At 41.7% G+C, this 19,093-nt stretch overlaps 1 protein-coding gene across 5 annotated transcripts; it reads right to left on the bottom strand.

Moving 5' to 3' along the window:
• Window positions 1-1,328: 1,328 nt before the first annotated feature.
• On the bottom strand, window positions 1,329-17,267 carry LOC128030872 (scavenger receptor cysteine-rich type 1 protein M130). 5 transcript variants are annotated; one of them, XM_052618945.1, is made up of 12 exons: window positions 16,579-16,717; window positions 16,071-16,157; window positions 7,197-7,293; window positions 6,589-6,894; window positions 6,056-6,367; window positions 5,630-5,944; window positions 5,171-5,494; window positions 4,772-5,089; window positions 4,346-4,651; window positions 4,128-4,199; window positions 3,340-3,648; window positions 1,329-3,261 (listed from the first exon to the last, which is right to left on the bottom strand). In XM_052618945.1, the coding sequence occupies exons 3-12, from the start codon at window positions 7,252-7,254 to the stop codon at window positions 3,029-3,031; spliced, it is 2,553 nt and encodes an 850-aa protein (XP_052474905.1). In that variant the 5' UTR covers window positions 7,255-7,293; window positions 16,071-16,157; window positions 16,579-16,717; the 3' UTR covers window positions 1,329-3,028. The 5 variants fall into 5 exon arrangements, with proteins under 5 accessions (XP_052474905.1, XP_052474903.1, XP_052474904.1 ...); XM_052618943.1 differs by having other exon boundaries at window positions 7,197-7,300; XM_052618944.1 differs by lacking the exons at window positions 16,071-16,157; window positions 16,579-16,717 and adding an exon at window positions 16,917-17,267 and having other exon boundaries at window positions 7,197-7,300.
• Between the last annotated feature and the right edge of the window lie 1,826 nt (window positions 17,268-19,093).

Here is a 19,093-nt window from a genome sequence, read left to right on the forward strand (position 1 = left end):
CAGCACTGTGTTACTATGTCATGTGTTTTGCCCCCCATGTGCTCCCCATGACCCAGTTTCTCCCTTGCTGATTATGTAAATTGGTGCCAGGTGTTCCTCAATTAGTTCTGCGTCCGTTCTTGTTCGTCAATCCCCTGTGCTACGTGTGTGTTCCATTGGATTAATAAAGACTATCTTCACAAAATCCCCTAAGTCACCTCACTCCTTCGCTCCTTCACTGTAGCAGCAGACTGACAATAAGGTGAGCATGACAGCCAAGTTTGTTTCTTTAGGAAAGCACTGCCTATGACGAGTGCTATCCAAAGGTGGGAAGTCCTCATACTCAAGAATGGATTGGTAGGGCAGGAAGCACGTGTGCTTTAAGGAACGCAAACTCATTACTTAATACTTTGTGCCTCAAATCAGGATATCAGTGCTTCTTCCTCACCTGCTTGAAAAGAGCGATTCAGTGGCAGTTAGGGCACTTACTGGGGGCTTCTGTGTGGGCAAGGGCAGGGAGAAAACTAAAAGTTGCAGTCCATCAGGGATCCGTCAGCGATCCCGATGGGTCCCAGGCAGATTGGGTAAACCTAAATGATATCTTCAATCCATTCAGCACCGGAACACAAAAAGGGATTAGCAAAGCATATTCCACAATCCTCTCTGCCGATGAATCAACGGCGAAAACCTAAGCATTATAATGAAAGAGAAAGATTCTGATGAAATGCCACTCAGCGCCGCTTAAATAGGGTGCATTCCTGCCCCCCTTTTTGCATGCTAGAGCACCATTGGCCATTGCAATGCAGCAGCATTAAGCAAAGAAATCTTTGAGGAGAAAGGTGTTTCCCCACTGAAATCAGCTAATGCTGTTCACAACATCAAGAGATCCTCTTGAAAGGGAACAGTTGAACAGACAAGTTAGTCGTTTCTGTGAGTGTTATTTTTAGGGGTAGGGGTCAGGTTACGCAATAGAAAATATTTTTTACAACATATTTTTATACAGCTGTCTTAAATTTTTTTTTAACAATTCAAGTTTATGAAATGTCCTAAATAATACAGTGACTAATACTAACAAATATGTGTGAAATGATTTCATATTTCATAATATATCGCCTATTGTAATGTTACTGTAAGGAAAACCCTTAGCCCTCAGCTCAGTAGGTGGATGCTCTAAAGAAATAATTAAAAAAGGGCACATAGCAGTGTTAGAAAATAAAAACAAGGATCAGATGGAGCTATTTCTGAAAAAGATTAAAGCTCAATGGAAATAATCAGTCACAAAATTAAACTAAACATGGTTTGAAGTAATTTACCATCACACAGTAAATTGTGCAGTTGGGACAGATGTATAAATGTGTGTGATTTATTTATTTAGATTTTTTTAATCACATTTTCCATGAAGAATTAATGATATAATTAGCTTATTTATTCATTATGTAAAAAGTATTAATATCATTAAAAATGCTGCAATGCACAAATACTAAAATTTGTTGTTACCAAATTTTGCAAAACATGAAAATGTTTACTTAAAATAAAAAAAATCAAATAACATAAAAAGGCACTGATGCATTAGTGGCAATATAAGAAACTCCCAGCAGCTCAAGAAACTAATATTATTTCAGGAACAGATAGTGGGTTTGGTCATTGAGTCATATGGCCACTCCTTCTTTATTTGACCCCTCCCCCATATCACCATCTTCTGTTTTAAAAAACAAAAGCCAATTTACAAATGTTCATTGTTAGAATTTGATCTAGATTTAGTTTAAATGAGAAATGTAAACATAAGTATATAGTTATATAATGTGACAATTTTAAACGACTATTACAATACTACTATTTTTATTATGTTATATATAAAAACCACAGTGAAGCTATATAGACCTACTGTGAACCATATTTTGTTTAGTCTAGTTTATCGGTTTCAGTACAGCTGTCACAGTTGCTAGGTGACAAGAGCATCCTCTATAGTCTAGACCAGGGATAGGCAACTCTGGTCCTGGAGGGCCACTATCCTGCAGAGTTTAGCTTCAGCCCTCATAAAAACTCACCAACTAGGAGTTGCCTATCCCTGCTCTAGACCATCCCATTTCCCAACTCTTGTAGAGGATTTTTGTTGGTCAAGATGTGTATTGCTCAGGTATGATCAGTTGAATATGGCTTTATACATATATGAGCTATTCTTCTATAGTGTAGTTGTGTTTGGCTGTGTGTGCTCATATATTATGAGCTAGATTTAACTGTATGGAAACTCAAATATGAGGAGCTGCTATTAAGATAAAACGTGTGATGATCTTGTGCTGACATGTGAAGAACTGAGATCTCTTTTTTACTGTTATGTGGCCATGAGGAGATATAGACTAGCAAAAGTGGCCTGAATGATATGTTTTGTTCATGGAAACCTATGTGCAGACACAGACTCTGATAATAAAGTCTCTCTACTGGCATCAAAACCTTAGAGAGTGCTTTCTCACAGAAGCGGCAGAAGCCACCACACTCCCAGTTTGACCTTCACTCACAGCAAAGGCATGGCCAAAATCTGGGTCTGATCTTGTTTGGTGGGCTTAAATGCCAATGCCATGTCAAGTTTAAATTTTAGGCCATTTGTAAAATCACCATTCAGCTTAGACTTTCCACAACTTGAAAAATGCAGAATGAACATATTTAGTTAATGGAAACAAATGAAGACTAATGGCAACAGACACTGACAGGGAGACACATTGATCCAACAAAACCTGACAAGTGTGCCTGTTGCATTGGTCGGCATCAGTCAGTGCAGTTTAAACTAGTCTTTGTTTTATGTGGCTAGCCTTTTTTATAGCATCTGTTGAACATTCAGATGTTTTCAATGAACTGCATTGACTCAAAGTGCTGACACAATCGTTCATGTCATCTTTTTCCTTTGTTTCGGGAACTAAGTTAGTTCTTTATCTCTTCCAACTCTACAAATGCACCTAATATGAACCCGCTCATCACTCTGGAGTCGGTGTCCTGGGTAGTCCTGTATACCAGTCAGAGAGAGAGCTGTGGGTGTAGACAGACAACCCTGCTGTCAGTTCACAAAAAATGACTGAACTCTCCAACCTCTCCTTGTCACTCTCTTTTGCCGAATCAGTACAAGCAGTGACACTAAGAGCAGTAAGAGCAAAACTACCAGTACAATCACAAGCACTGTGGTGAGGCAGAGAGACGCTGCTGGAGGAGTTTGTGGAGGAGTGACTGGTGTTAAGCGCACTGGAGGAGAAGCTGATTTTGTTGTTGCAGGAGTAGTGGACAATGACATATCTGCCAAAACAGACACAAACACATTCAAAATGATGAAATGATCTAAAAATTAATAATATTCCTCAATATTTCTCTGACCTGCGCAGGTGAGTCCAGCGTGTTCTTTGTAAGAGCAGTCACTGTGGTTGTTCAGGGAGAAAAGACAGTCCCACAAGTGAATCTCAGTTCCTCTGCACACGACTCTGTTCACCCACACAACACCTTCACCAGCACCAAAGACTGAATCAGCATCAAGTGCTGCTCCACACCCCAGCTGCCTGCAGACCACCTGAGCATCGCTGATGTCCCACTGATCATTACAGACTGAGCCCCACACATAGTTATGATACACCTCCAGCCTCCCAGAGCACCGGCCATCCCCTCCACTCAGTCTGAGAGGAAGATGATCTAAAAGACACACAGCAGCCAGCATTGACGAGCATTAGTACAACATTTAAAGGGTCATGAACTGCCTTTTCTATACATGCGCAAATCTGTGGGCGGGGCTAAACAGCCAGTGCTGTAGAAGCAGGCGTTGATCTTCTCCTGTGGAGGCGGGGTTTAGCCACACTATTACATCATAAAGTTTTGGCAGATTGGCTTCGATATGAGCTGTTCTTATCCTATCGAGAAAGTTTTGAGTTCTGAAACTTACAGGATGCTTTTACAATACAGTGACCTCTTATGTCAAAAGATTTAGGGATTTTTGATTTCTCAGTTCATGACCCCTTAAAAAAACACACATTGAAAAAATAGAAACTAAAAATAGAGTTATTTAAATATGTCACTGATTTTAAATGCAAATAGTCCAATGCACAGATAATAATTCATCAGGTAAACAGGCTTACAACAAGAAACATTAAATAATGTATTGTCAGGAAACGTACTTGAACACTGTCTCTGGAGAGGAGATGTTGAACACGTCAGATGACTTCGAGGAGACTCCTCTCTCTCATCCTCTGAAATTAAAACACTACAGAGTCAAGACTCTTCCCAGCTGCTCAGTTTAGTTGTGTAGAATCATTCATTTTCTAACCACATAAATGTGGTATTTAAGGACACACGACTACTGAGACCATATTAAATTATTTAAATATCATCTCACTTGTACAAGTAATTTTGGCCACTTCATCTTCACTATTACAGTCATTCTGTCCCCAGGGTGAAGATGGACACTGCCATATAGTGGAGTCATGTGGTCGACATATTACTTTATCCAGCCAGTTAGGAGCCGATTCCACTCTTGCTGTAGAAGCATCCAAAACACCTGATCTTCCACAGTTCAGCTCTTGACAGATCAGACTCACCGTGTCTTCGTCCATCTGGTTCCAGCACACATTACCCCAGGATCCATTGTAGAAAACCTCCACATTCCCTTCACAGCCCTCAGTTAATCTGATCTCTTTAAACTCTAGCCAACAAATTCAAAGAATTAAAAAATAATAATAATTCAGTTCTCAGTTTCCTGCCCAACTCCTTTTATTAGTCACAGGTTACTGAAATGTTGGTTAAATTATTATTTACTGTTTACCTGAGCACACGACTCCTACATCCTCCTTGTGATTACAGTCATGTTTTCCCCAGCCTGGAGAAGAGCAGTTCCACAGAGACGTCTCATTCCCCTCACACTCCACCTCATCCAGCCATATGTGTCCAGAACCAGGACCAAACCAGGCTGGCACCTGCTGGTTACTGAGGGCCACTCCACACTGCAGCTGTCTGCACACCACATGGGCATCTTTAATATCCCAGGAGTCATCACACACTGTCCCCCAAGAGCCGCTGTGAAAAACCTCCAGCCGCCCTGCACAGTCTCCCCCAGAACCCACCAGCCTGATTAACCTGTGGCCTGATATTCAGAGACAGGAAAACACATTATTGATCATGAACATGGCAACTGAAGAATCTGACTAGTGGTGGTTCTCCTCACCAAGGCAGGTGATGTACAGCTGTTGTGTGGAGCTGCAGCTGAGAGTTTGTGGAGAGCTGCAGTTCTCCAGATGAGCTTCACTCCCAGAGCAACGGAAGCCCGTCACACACTCATGACTGCGTTCAGGACTGGATGAAGAGGAACCGTCGAAGTTCAGCACAGGGCCACAGCCCAGCTGTCTGCAGACCACAGAGGCTTCAGTGAGAGTCCAGGAGTCCAGCAGAACTCTCCTCCAGACCTGATGGACGAAAACTTCCAGCTCCCCCTCACACTGTCTCTCTCCAGACAACCGCACCAGACCAGCATGAAGAGCCAGAGGGGAATCTGAGGCAAATAAGTGAATTCAAAACTTGAATGACACAAGCATAAATCTTCAGTCTGAAATGTATAGGGAATAAATATTGCATTTTGAATAAGAGTAGCATAATGTCAGCGAATGTTACAGTAATATGGACTCACTAGAGCAGATGACTCCAACATCTCGTCTATGAGAGCATTCAGCTCGACTCCATGAAGAGATGGAGCACTCTGAGAGTTTTCCTTCGCTCCCGTCACAATCAAACACATCAGCCCAGATTTCACCACTTCCCTCTCCAAACCAGTCTGATCCCACAACAGACACAGCAATCCCACAATTCAGCTGTCTACAGAGGACACTGGCAGCTCTCATATCCCAGCATGCATCGCACACTGTGCCCCATCTACTGTTAAACTGATGTTCAACTCGACCAGAACACATGTCCGGACCCTCTACCAGCCTGAGATCAGTGTAACCTGGAGAAAGAACACAGAGCTTACTGAGAATCATTCTCATGTTCTTAGCTCTGTTTGATACAGTCACTTAGAGCTACTGGATTTGTTAAATAAATAGGTTGAACATTTTACCAGAACATATCAGTCCGACATCATTTTCATGAGTGCAGGTTACTTTATATGACTTTGATGATGGACAGCGTTGAATGTGTGATTCATCTCCTCTACACTGAATCTCTTGTATCCATATCTGAGCGTCTCCTTTACCAAAAGCAGCAGCTCCCAGCACCTTTACAGGAGCCCCACAGTCCAGCTCTCTACACACAACCTCTGCGTCCTGCAGGTCAAAGGCAGCGTCGCACACTGAACTCCATCTACCTTCAACAACCATCTCCACTCTTCCAGAGCACAGGTGAGACCCGTCCACAAGTCTTGCCCATCTTTCTGATTTAATTTACACAACAGAGAAGACCATCTGTCATTATGAATATGATACAGACATAAAACAAGAAGCAAGTCCTTTAATACATTTTTTTAGAGAATGAAAGTGAATGGTTTAAAACATAATATATGCTAATAATCAATTAATTGTTTATGAATTGCTCTGTAAACAAATTGCAAACAATTGAACTGCATGGAAGTCTGATTACAGACTGATTACTCACCTGAGCATCTGACTCCAGCATCTTCACAATTATAAGCACCCCGTCCACTTGATCTACAGCTCATCAGTGAGGACTCTGATCCTTGACAATCCACACCATCCTTCCAGATTTGTCCCGAGCCTTGTCCAAAGTGACCACCACCCAGAGCCTCTACAGCCTTTCCACATCCCAGCTCTCTACACACCACTGAAGCAGCAGTTATATCCCAGCCATTATCACACACTCTCCCCCACTGACCATTAAGATAAACCTCCACTCTACCACTGCAGGGACTGTTACCACCAACCAACCTAACATTCGCAAAATCTGTACACAAAAGAGAGAGAGAGAGAGATTTAAGCACAGGAGCAGTAGAACAGCCTACAATCATATGCAGAAAGAAGTTAGTAAATTCAAACTGTACAACTAGTGCACAAAAAAATTACAACTAATCTTATCATTAAATTGGTTGCATGTAAAAGCTCAAATCGTTCATAAAATGTAATTCTTAATTAATGATCAGTGTCACGAGATCTTATTTCCTAGATTTACTTTCTACAGTGAAATGAGACCATTGTAGATAAACTGCTGATATAAATACACTCTTTACTTTCCACTTGTGTACTTACCAGATGTGGTTAGAGCAATTATAGAGGAGAGTAAAACGAGTGTCAGGCATCCCTCCATCACATCGTCTGTTTGAATCTGTCAGCACCAGTTTCTCCTCTGCTCCCTCAAACACAAAGACAGACAGAGAGACTCACAGCTGCCAATCACACTCACTATTACCTTATTAGACAGAAGAGAGGAAACCATCGAACACAATCGGTGACAAATCAGAAAGCTGAATTTTTATTTTCTCCATATACAGTATATCAGTGAAGTGTCAGTGCTGAAGAGCAGGACTCCTCCTCCAGCGTGAAAGGACACTTCACTGAGGACGGACTCGTGTCAGTCATAAGTCAGCGTGGAGATAAAAGACTCACTAAACTTAGAGCTGATATTCAGCATCAAAGCCTGAACCTGAACACACAAGATGCAAGACTTCTGCAACTCTGAATACTTCAAATATGCACACAAAATTCCTAGAACCAATTTCTCATCATTTTAATGAATTTAACATTTTAATCTCACTGTTTCTAGATAAATTATGCTTAATATCACTGTAAGTGAAATTTTACTAATTTGTTCCTTTATTCTAACCAATCAAACAATAAAATATAACACCATATAAATGTTATTGTCACTAAAGCAATTGTTTCGTTTTTGTTGTTGTTTGTTTTAGTCTTTATTGAATTAAATGTTATCTGCTTTCAATGGGTATACCTTGAAGAATAATAAAATAACAGCAATATTTATGTATTTAATGCCGGAGTGCTGTTTGTTTCCAGCAGATAGCAGCAAAACAATTCTTATTGTAAAGACCAGCAGACAAGAGTGCAGTTTATTACACATTTATTTATTTCCACGTATAAGTATCATATATATATGTCCAATTCGAATAAATGTAAAAAATATATATAAAATGTTGACACAATACATATATAAATAAAAGTGGAAATAAATAAGTGTATAAACAAATAAATGAAAACAATAAAAGATAAATGCAGTTATAGGCTATATGCATAAGGAAATATAGAAATAATTAATGATATTTGTTGTTTTACATTTCTTTGTAGATTTATTTATTACTTTTTTTATTTTTGTATTTATTTATTTGATCAGTTTCCAGGTCACATGCTGAAGAACCTTAGGTTACTCACATAACCCCAGTTCTCTTTCAAACATTCGTTCGGTATCTCACCACTTTGGGAATAGCCTGGGGCATGACCAATCCTGGAAGCACAAATTACACCACATCTGTCTCCCCAATATACTGTATACCACTGCATAATGGTCCCCACCTCATTCACAGCATATCTCTTTCCCAGGCTACTGCAAGGAGGGAAGTGTGGTGTGATACCTGACTCATGTTTATAAGAGAACTGGGATTACGTGATTTACCTAAAGTTCTCTTTCAAACATTAATTTGGTATCTCACTATGGGATATAGACAACTCCTGTATTGCAGATATGCTGTCCCAAGCAGGCATACCAACTCAAAATTGTGTGAAAACAGTAACACAAGCCCTCCATGTATTCTTCACAGAATGGGATTGAGACGTGAAATAAAAAGTTTTTTTTTTTTAAACACACTTAGGATGGAATGAGCCAACAAAGGCTCTGTGCCTATAAAATCTGACAAAAGTGTGTAGCGAAGCCTAACTCGCCACCATACAAATGTACTGAATTGAAACACCCTTAAACAATGCCCACGAGGTGGCTAACCCACGAGTACTATGAGCCTTCAGTCCCTCTGGAGGCCTTAGACCCATGTCATTATAACAAAATATAATAGCTTTCACCAACCAGTGGGAAAGGCACTGACGAGAAATAGGTTTACACTTATGAGAATCAACCCATGAAACAAATAACTGATTACTCTTTCTTAATCCCTTCATCCTGTCCACGCAGTAACACAACACATGGACAGGGCACAAACAATGAAGCTGCTCGTCTTCCCTCGAGGAAACGGGGGCCATGAAAGCCAGTAAATCCACCTGTCTACAGGAGAAAGTTGACTAGCTTACCTTTGGCACAAACACTGGGTTAGTCTTGAGAGATACTCGTGACAAATCTGCAGCAAATACCATACAAGAGTTATGAACCAAGCATGAAGTTCACTAACTCGTTTCACGGTCGTCAGAGCCAATAACAAAGCAACTTTTAGCAAAAGGAGCTTCAAATTGATATTATCTATCGACTCAAAAGACAATTGAGAGAGTATGTTAAGAACCACGGACAGCACCACTGCAGAATCAGCAGCTTTGAAATCCTGTTCAGATGCCGCGCACCCCTCATAAACCTGCACACAAATGGGTGTTGGCCTATGGTATTCCTGTCAGTCTCCATTTGGCAAGCAGAAATTGCAGCAGGATAAACCTTAATGGTAGAGTAGGCTCTCCCCTTATCTAAAAGTTCTTGCAGAAAACACAACACCTCTGCCACTGAACATCGAAGAGGTACAGTTTGCTTTAGCACGCACGATAATTCAAATACATTCAATTTCCTATCATATGCAGAGCGTGTCGAAGCCGCTCTCGCATTTTGAATTGTTGCATTTACCCTTAGGAGGAAAACATGTAACACTTAAATTCAACCTCTCACGTGCCAGGCACATAGAGCCACTTTGTCCAGTGCCGGATGAAAAATCTCTCCTCGAGCTTGTGAGAGGAGGTCTCTGCGCAACGGGAGAGGCCAGGGCCGATCGCACAGGAGCTGGATTTTCTCCGTCATCAACTTCCCTGACCAGTCTGGCACGATCAGAATTAATAAGTGACCATGGAGAGCATGCAAGCAATGTGATGGAACTATAACTTTGCGTTTGAAGTGCCGCTTCGGACATAAGCGGTGTGCCACTACCCCAGCACTGAAACTCTCTCATCAGTAACAGAGGATATTTCCTCCTCTAAAATCCGAGCTGATTCCCCTCCTGCTGTTGACATTAACACACTGTTGAAAAGTGGAGGTTTTACAGCAAACTGCAGATGATAACCCCGTTCTATCATGGATAATACCCAAGGGTGTGCTGCGCATACGTGCCAACTCTCTGCATAACCAGAGAGCGGACTGCTGTAGCTCTCGCTCACTGAAGGTGCGGAAACAACATGTGGGGCACTGGATGAACTGGTTCCAACACTCCAACAAGAGAACCTCCATCCTTTGAACATTTTTCTTGAATCACACCCTGATGCTTCTTTGGCGTGGGGGGGGGGGGGGTTGGGGCACAAGACTCCTGCGTCATGTGCAGAGGGGTGTTACAAAGACTCTGTGAGTGATGTAGCCCCTCTTTTGACCCAAAGCCAAACCATAGGTTAGGTCGTCCGTTGCATTTTCCTTACCTGAGGGGGTGAACCTCCCTCTGCATTGGCTGCTGAGGTGGGGGGGCAATGGTTTCTGTACCCTGAATGACCCCCCTGGAGGGAGAGGCAAACCCTGGATGCATGGGATGGGATGGCCGAGCAGTTGGCTTCCTGGGAAGGCAAGTTTAAAAAACTTCCCCATCCTTCTTGCACAAGACATAATGCTGATGCATATTTGTAACTGAAATCCCAAAAGGGCTTTTCGGCTCCACTGGGGCATCGAGGAAATCTGCCTTCTCCCTTTCTGAAAAGAACATCAGGCCCAACCACAGAGCCTGATGTTCGCAGTTCTGGACCACTCCCCTGGACGAACACAAGTTGAGATCTGCAATGACGCAGATCTCTTCCCACAAAGCTGAATCAGGTGACCCAACATCAATCTGCCTCCCCATCTCCTCCATGAGCTCAACTTGTTATGCTGTGACAGCCAGGGGAGAGGAGCCGTACATTTTTTGAAAAAGATAAACAGACACCCTCTCTGTCCTTCCTGGCACAGAAGGAGAGGAGGAAGATAGGGCTGCCCGTCAATTGGGGTGGAGGTGTCTTGGCACCGACAATTAGACTGGAGGTGGGTTGGACATCCCCAACTCTTCCATATTATGAACGTCCAGCCGAGAAAAAACATTTAACAGGAACCCTATGTGAGAAGGGTTTGTCCCAGTAGCACTGCATTTCTGTGACACATGCTGGGACGGCTGGTAGCAGCTGCTTGATTGGGGAAGTAGCGTCCTCTTCATCATCCTCCAAATCCTCCTCCAAGAGATGGGCAATCGTCTCATCATCTTCATCCTCCTCCTCTTTGTGATCTGCCAAAGGGTGTGATTCAAAGAGGGTAGGACGTTCCGGCGAGATCTCATCCATTAACTCTCCCCAGCTGTACGGAGTTCGCGGGGCAACCTCGTTCATTTCCCTTGGAGGTGTGGAAAAACTTAGGTCCCCTTTATTCGCGGCCGCGACTCTTACTCTGCACTCCTAAACCCGTAATGGGAACTTAGAGCAGTCCGGGCAGCGTTCGGGATAAGCGAGCCAGCCTGTGTATGTCTAACTCCCAAACACAATATGCACAAAGGATGAGAGGCTTTAGATGAGATCATCAACCCGCATGCGACAAGGAATGCGAACTGTGCTCGATAAAGAAAATGAGAACCCGCCTTGACACGCTAGTACCCACTGCTCAATAAAAAACAGCAGAAAGAAAATATTAACTTTAACAGAGAGTATTTTCCCATCCAAAAAGCAGCTGCATTCGGTGTCGTACCTAATAGTCGGCTCATCTGTGAACAGTTTAGCAGCCACTCATCTAGCATCTGCTGAGGATGGCTTCCAAAAAATCATCTTTTAAAGAGAACAAGAATGAGGTGGGGACTGTTATGCAGTGGTATATATTGGGGAGGCGGGACTACCTCATCAGTGTTATGATTGGTCTGTCAACCGACAGACGTGGTGTAATTGTTGCTTCCAGGATTAGTCACATCCAAGGTGATTCCCATAGTGAGATACCGAACAAATGATTGAAAGAGAACAGAGGAGCGATGGAACAAGGAAGCATCAGAGAAGCACATTATCTGAATCAGTTGTTTGATAACGACCACAATGTTGTTGTTGTTTTTTAAATACGAATTTAAAGTATACAGCGAACAATTTAATATAGTTTTCAAGTAGGGCCAGTCCTTACATTTTGGGAGCCCTAAGCAGATTTCCAAAGGGCAATGTATAAATGTAAACAAAATGTTTGAAAAAAGATATGGCATATTTAAATATTTGGTGTTATTTGATAAACTGTCACGCTGTCTAGTCTCTGTTTCCCTGGGTGTCCACTAGTGGGCTCACTTCTCCTTAGGCACTTCAATATAGGCACTAGATTTCCACTAGTCTTGTCCGTTCATCACAACCGTTCTTTCCTGTTCCCTCTTTTGTTTATTTGTTTGTTTGTTTTGTTCTGCTTGTTTGGTTTTGACCTTGGATTGTTTTCGACCACGATTTGGATTACCCTTTAATAAAGAACATCTGCAATTGGATCTAACTCTCTCCTGTGTCTCTCTGAACACGATCGTCACAGAAGGACTCCATCAACATAGATCCAGGAGTATATTCTTTGATACTTCCTCCCCATCCGCCGAGTGGGATAAAATAAATAGTTTTGAGGGTAACCGCTTGGTCGTGTTTTGTGGGACCAGGGGAGGTCGCACAGGAGTGAGTGGTCAAGAGGAGGTCTGGCATCACTCTCCACTATGGTCCCCCGTCAACCCTGGGTTCGTGAGGAATGGATGGGAACCACCATTTCGCCATTGTGGACGGAGAGGAGAGGGGAGGCACAAGTCTGCCGAGCCAGCACCGCTGCACAAAATGGCGGCCAGCCCAGCGCCGCTGCACAAGATGGCCACCAGCCCAGCACCGCTGCGCAGAATGGCCGCTGGCCCATTACCGCTGCCCATGATGGCTGCAGGTCCAGCGACACTGCACAAGATGGATGCCAGCCCAGCGCCACTGCACAAGATGGTCACCAGCCCAGAGCCATTGCGCAGAATGGCTGCCGACCCAGCACCAATGCCCATGATGGCAGCAGGTCCAGCGACACTGCACAAGATGGCCGCCAGCACAGCGCCACAGCACAAGGTGGTCACCAGCCCAGTGCCAAAATGCAAGATGGCCGCTAGCCCAGCGCCAATGCCCAAGAGGACCACTGAAACATTTTTGGATTATTTCTCCATGCTATCCAAAATCCTAGAGATTCCCAGGAGTGTTCACATCACGTCTGCTGATCCAGAAACTGTTCACGTCACGTCTGCTGAGCAAGCGCCCAGTACAAGATGGCCACCAACCCAGCGACACTGCACGAGGTGGCCGCCAGCCCAGAGCCACTGCAGAGGATGGCAGCTACAGAGGGCTTTCCTGTCAGGTTCCCATTGACCCTCCAGAGTTGAGTCAGGTTCCGATTGACCCTCCAGAGTCAAATCATATTCCCGTTGAACCTACAGAGTTGAGTCAGGTTCCAGTTGACCCTCCAGAGTTTAGTCAGATTCCAGTTGACTCTCTGACTGTTTTCCACCTTTGGACCTGTCCCTCTGTCCCTCCCCCTGATCCTAATTGCACCAGGTGCATTCACTTAATTGTCATTAGCTTCCCTATAATTACCTGTCTTTCCATGTTGTCTGTATGGAGTCCTTACCTTTCGTGTTTCCAGCCTTCTCATCCTCCGAGAATCTTCTTTGTATTCTCGTCCTCCGAGTTCCCGTTCCGTCCCCTTTCCTGTTCCCTCTTTTGTTTATTTGTTTGTTTGTTTTGGACTGCTTGTTTGGTTTTGACCTTGGATTGTTTTCGACCACGATTTGGATTACCCTTTAATAAAGAACATCTGCACTTGGATCTAACTATCTCCTGTGTCTCTCTGAACACAATCGTCACATAAACACTAGGGCTGGGACAACACATCGAGGTCATCGATAACGTCGATGCAAAAAATACGTCAACGCAAAATATGCACATTGATTCGTCGACCTGTTTTTATTTCTCTAAAAAATGTTTGCAAAACGTTTACCTTATGTGTGCTGAATATACGCGATGGCCGGATCAACATTCTGTCCAACGTTATATAACCAATCCAGGGGTTCTTCTGGATTTTTTTTTTTTTCTTTTTTGGCGGCTGTCAAAGCCTTATTTGATCGGTGAGTGATGTAGACAGGGCGCGCACGAGAGAGAGCCCCGGCTGTGCGCGCGCACTCACAGTCTTCAAACAACACGAGCGCTTCTTGCTCTCTCTCTCCCTTGTGCATATTAATCAAAATCATTAAACACGATAGAAAAAGGGAGAAACACCAAAGTTTCACGCGCGTTCCCGCACTCAGAGTCTTCAAACTATATGAGTGCCGTTTTGCTCTCTCTCTCTCTCTCTCTCTCTCCCTCGTGCGTATTAACCAAAATCATTAGACACGATAGAAAAAGGGCGGAACGCCAAAGTTTCACGTGGAGCATTCAGGGGTTTTTATTTTTCCTCCACGACAGCCTGCTGGCTCCCACTGTTAATTTGTTGTTTGAAAACTGTTAATAAAGCCTGTCACTCTTTCAGTGCTCATCATGGCGAGATTTTGTTGAAAAGAACCAAGAACAAAGTGTACTTTGCAATGCTTCGGTAAAATGACATAATAATAATAATAATAATAATAATACAAATCTGGAATCTTTTGACATCACGCGTAAAGGTGCCATAATTTCCGCAGTGAATGAATGAATGGCGGATAGTGCAACACACTGTTTTGTTTACACAAGCACGGACGACACTCGCAGTGTTTTCAATCTCTTTAGTCTCACTATGATGATGTGAATACACAAATTTCATCCCCAGCTGCTCTGAGAGTCACTTCATTAGCATTTTAATGTTTCATTTGACACAATATCACAGACAAAGCAGATGCAAGTTCATCATTGCAAGCTGTCAAAATAAAAGTTTAGTTAAATGTGAAGAAACGGTAAAAAGTATATTACTATGTAACAGTGTCACAACAATGCTACTACTACTACTACTAAATATTAATAAATCTTTATTTTTAAAGGATTAATCACGTTTTTTCTTTTTAATTTAACACCTTAACAGTATTAACAATAAACATCTGTTGTGCAGCACTTCGTTTGCCAAAAAAAAAGACTTTCGATTTTGACTTTTGATTAGGATAAATTTATTAGTTTTATGTCTTCATCTGATTACCAGAAAAATTAAGAAGAATATTTTATATGGCCCAATTCTATATGGCTCTTAATTTCTTATTATAAATTCACCATTTGCAAACTAATGTTTAATGGTCTTTTTTTTTTTTGTTGAAATTGCAATAGCATTTGTATTAAAACTATAATTACTGAGTGTAATTAAAAAAAGAAAAAAAATTCCAGAATTGAATAGAAATCGAATCGAATAGGGCCATTTGCATCGATACCCAGCACTAGCAAGTCAGTCCTGGGCCAATATGCTAAATAATTTGTAGGGTCCCCCTAACTCTGTCCTCCAAGTACATTGAAGAGACATTTATAGATGTTCAATGTAATGTATCAAAAAAGAAAACAATGTCATTAAAAAAAACACTACCCAAAATCGTTTTCACCATGGCTGTAGCCAGGGTTTGAATATTAGTGTGGTCTGGGTTGAAATTGTGCTATAATAACCCCAGATATGTAGATGTCTTATGAGAAATATGTTTTCTCTGTTTTGGAGGAATGAGCATTATTAAATGACATCACATTGCACTATTACTTTAGGTTAGGGGTATATCATTTTATCGGTTGTTTATTATTCATTCAGCAATATATAGGCGTATTACTATTATAGTTTTCATTAATAACCATAGCTATATGGATGATAACTTTGTCAAGTGCCCTTATGAATGTTGTTGGCACAACAAAATTTAACTACAATATGAAATAGCATAGATGTAACATACTTGTTCTACAGATCTCTGCACTAGTGTTATATGCTACTGTTTTGATAGCGTTAATAACGTTTCTGACAGATAATATCATGATGTTTTTGGGGGTTTTTTGCTTCTGCCTTACTGTATGTGGTATCCTGTCAGCAATAACATGTCTGTGGGCTCTTTTGAATACTATCAGTTTCAGTTCTGGCAGTGTTGTCAGATATTTCTATGAAAACAAATAAAAATAAATATATACAAATGTCTTTCCACCTGTAGTCACTAATGGCAAACAAACTCTCTGCTTAATTGTTATTTCTGACTATTCTATATATGTCCTCTGTCTGAATAAGTAGAAAGGAAAGACATGACAAAGGAAAGACAAGGATGTTTGAAAGAGCCTCTGCGTGTGTGAATTGCCGAATAGAAGAATAGTGAAGTGTAGGAAACAGCTGAATGCGGTGCGAGCTCGGTGCCTGTGAGTAGATACGGAAAGACCATATAGCTGGCCTTATAGGAAATATCTGACATTTTTAAAACAATTTGAACAATGGCGCATATACAGAGTGATTGGAATATTTCCTGCAGGGAAACGCCATTGAGGATAAGAAGATTGTGCCTACTTCTCTCAGTGTAATGGGTGCAAATACCTTCACTGTGCTACGCAGTCTCGTACAGCTCGCTTAACCAGATGAGAAAACTTATACACAGATTGTGGTGATCACGGAATGATTTCGGTTTCACAAGAGAAAATCAGGAAGAGGGAGAAACTGTAACGTTGTTTGTTGCTGCACGGGAGAAACTTTCTGAACACTGTGAACTTTCTGAATAGTTGTGGGGACAAAAATGCCACATAGAACATGGTTGCAGAGGAAAATAAAAGACTGCAAAACAAAAATGCAATAAAATGCCTGGTGCATCAAAGAAAAAGAAGATTGTGTAATATACAATGTAATCAAGTTGAAATGAGTACACAGACAACACTTACTCTTCTTTAGCGGGAAGCTCTAAAAGTTCTAGCCATGGAATGATACTCCAAGGGCTCATGAGGGGCTAATGCAGTTCAGCCAGCTGCCAAGTCAAAAAGCACGGTCAATCTAGACTAGCAGCCACGTTATTTTTAGGGTCGAGTATAAACTGTGTATTATGGTAAAACCATCAGAGAACTGATCTGAATGTAGTGCTCTTCCAGCAAACGCTGCTTTTTTTCCCCAACACACAAACCTTTAGTGTCTGATACTGAATACCAAAATAAAAAACCTCTAATACTCATATTACAAAATAAGAACAATAGTATATGCTTGCTGCATCTCTACATTCGAAAAGCTATAAAAATATAATTTCTAGATTTCAAAGGCTGGTTCCACCTCAGACAGAAAGTACAGTGTCAGCTGCATAGTTTCAGTACAGTGTGATGTGAAATTACAAAATAAGAGACTCCCAAATCTCATAAATAAGTGGCTCCATCTCTGCTTTCAAAAATATATATTAAAAAAAGTTATAAATTGCACAGACCACTTTCACCTCAGAATGAGAGTACACCTTGCCACTATGTCAGCTGCATCGTTTCAGGACAGTTTGATGTGTAATTACAAAATAAGAGCCTCCCAAATCTCACAAATAAGCAGCTGCATCTCTACTTTCAAAATATATATATTTAAATAGTTATAGATTGCACAGACCATTTTCACATCAGATTGAGAGTACACCTTGCTCTCATGAGAGCAAATTTTGTATTTAATTTGGGGGTGTTGATGGGGTGTTGATGACACAGTGGATAAGACATGTGCCTTTGGTGTGAGAGACCCGGGTTCGAATCCACTGTGAGACACCAATGTGTCCCTGAGCAAGACACTTAACCTCTAGTTGCTCCAGAGGTGTGCGACTTCTGACATATATAGCAATTGTAAGTCGCCTTGGATAAAAGCATCAGATAAATGAATAATGTAATGTAATTTGCAAACCAAGACCCTAGAGTAAGAGTGGAGAAGCTCATACCCCAAGGTGATTGAAATCTGCTGGTGTTGGTCCATTGTGTTATTTGAAAACCAAATTCAGTGCACGTGTTTACCAAGAAATTTTGGAGCACTTCATGCTTCCTTCTGCTGACCAGCATTTTGAACATGCTGATTTCATTTTCCAACAGGATTTGGCACATGCCCACAGTGCCAAAAGCACCAAAAGTTGGTTAAATTGTGTTGGTCAAGTCAAGTCACCTTTATTTATATAGCGCTTTAACAAAAAAAAAGATTGTCAAAGCAACAGAACAACATTAATTAGGAAAACAGTGTGTCAATAATGTAAAATGACAGTTGAAGTCAGTTCATCATTGAATTCAGTGATGTTATCATTCATCTCAGTTCATTTCATGTAGTAAATGAAGTTTCCCCAACTAAGCAAACCAGAAGTGACACCGGCAAGGAACCAAAACTCCATCAGTGACAGAATGGAGAAGAAACCTTGGGAGAAACCAGGCTCAGTTGGGGGGCCAGTTCTCCTCTGACCAGACGAAACCAGTAGTTCAATTCCAGACTGCAGCAAAGTCAGATTGTGCAGAAGAATCATTTGTTTCCTGTGGTCTTGTCCTGGTGGACCTCTGAGACAAGGTCTTTATAGGGGATCTGTATCTGGGGCTCTAGTTGTCCTGGTCTCCGCTGTCTCGCTGGGCTGTAGAGGTTCTTTCTAGGTGCTGATCCACCATCTGGTCTAGATACATACTGGATCTGGGGGACTGCAGTGACCCTCTGATCTGGATACAGATTGGATCTGGTGGCTACAGTGACCTCAGAACAAGAGAGAAACAGACTAATATTAGCATCGATGCCATTCAAATACTGAGGTGCTAAACCATTCAGGGCTTTATAAGTAATAAGCAAGATTTTAAAATCTATACAATGTTTGATAGGGAGCCAGTGCAGCGATGACAGGACCGGGCTAATATGGTCATACTTCCTGGTTCTAGTAAGAACTCTTGCTGCTGTATTTTGGACTAGCTGTAGTTTGTTTACTAAGCGTGCAGAACAACCACCCAATAAAGCATTACAATAATCTAACCTTGAAGTCATAAATGCATGGATTAACATTTCTGCATTTGACATTGAGAGCATAGGCCGTAATTTAGATATATTTTTGAGATGGAAAAATGCAGTTTTACAAATGATAGAA

The sequence above is a fragment of the Carassius gibelio genome, chromosome A16 (assembly GCF_023724105.1).
Source record: "Carassius gibelio isolate Cgi1373 ecotype wild population from Czech Republic chromosome A16, carGib1.2-hapl.c, whole genome shotgun sequence".
In the NCBI taxonomy this organism is placed as follows: domain Eukaryota; kingdom Metazoa; phylum Chordata; class Actinopteri; order Cypriniformes; family Cyprinidae; genus Carassius; species Carassius gibelio.

Bases quoted from the DNA above. Each gene is read 5' to 3' on its own strand.
- LOC128030872 (XM_052618944.1), bottom strand. From the start codon at position 7,254: ATGGAGGGATGCCTGACACTCGTTTTACTCTCCTCTATAATTGCTCTA. The intron at 4,652-4,771 runs GTAAACAGTAAA...TTTGTTGGCTAG, and splicing joins TGTAGGAGTCGTGTGCTCAG to AGTTTAAAGAGATCAGATTA. The intron at 4,200-4,345 runs GTGAGATGATAT...TTTTAATTTCAG, and splicing joins GGCCAAAATTACTTGTACAA to AGGATGAGAGAGAGGAGTCT.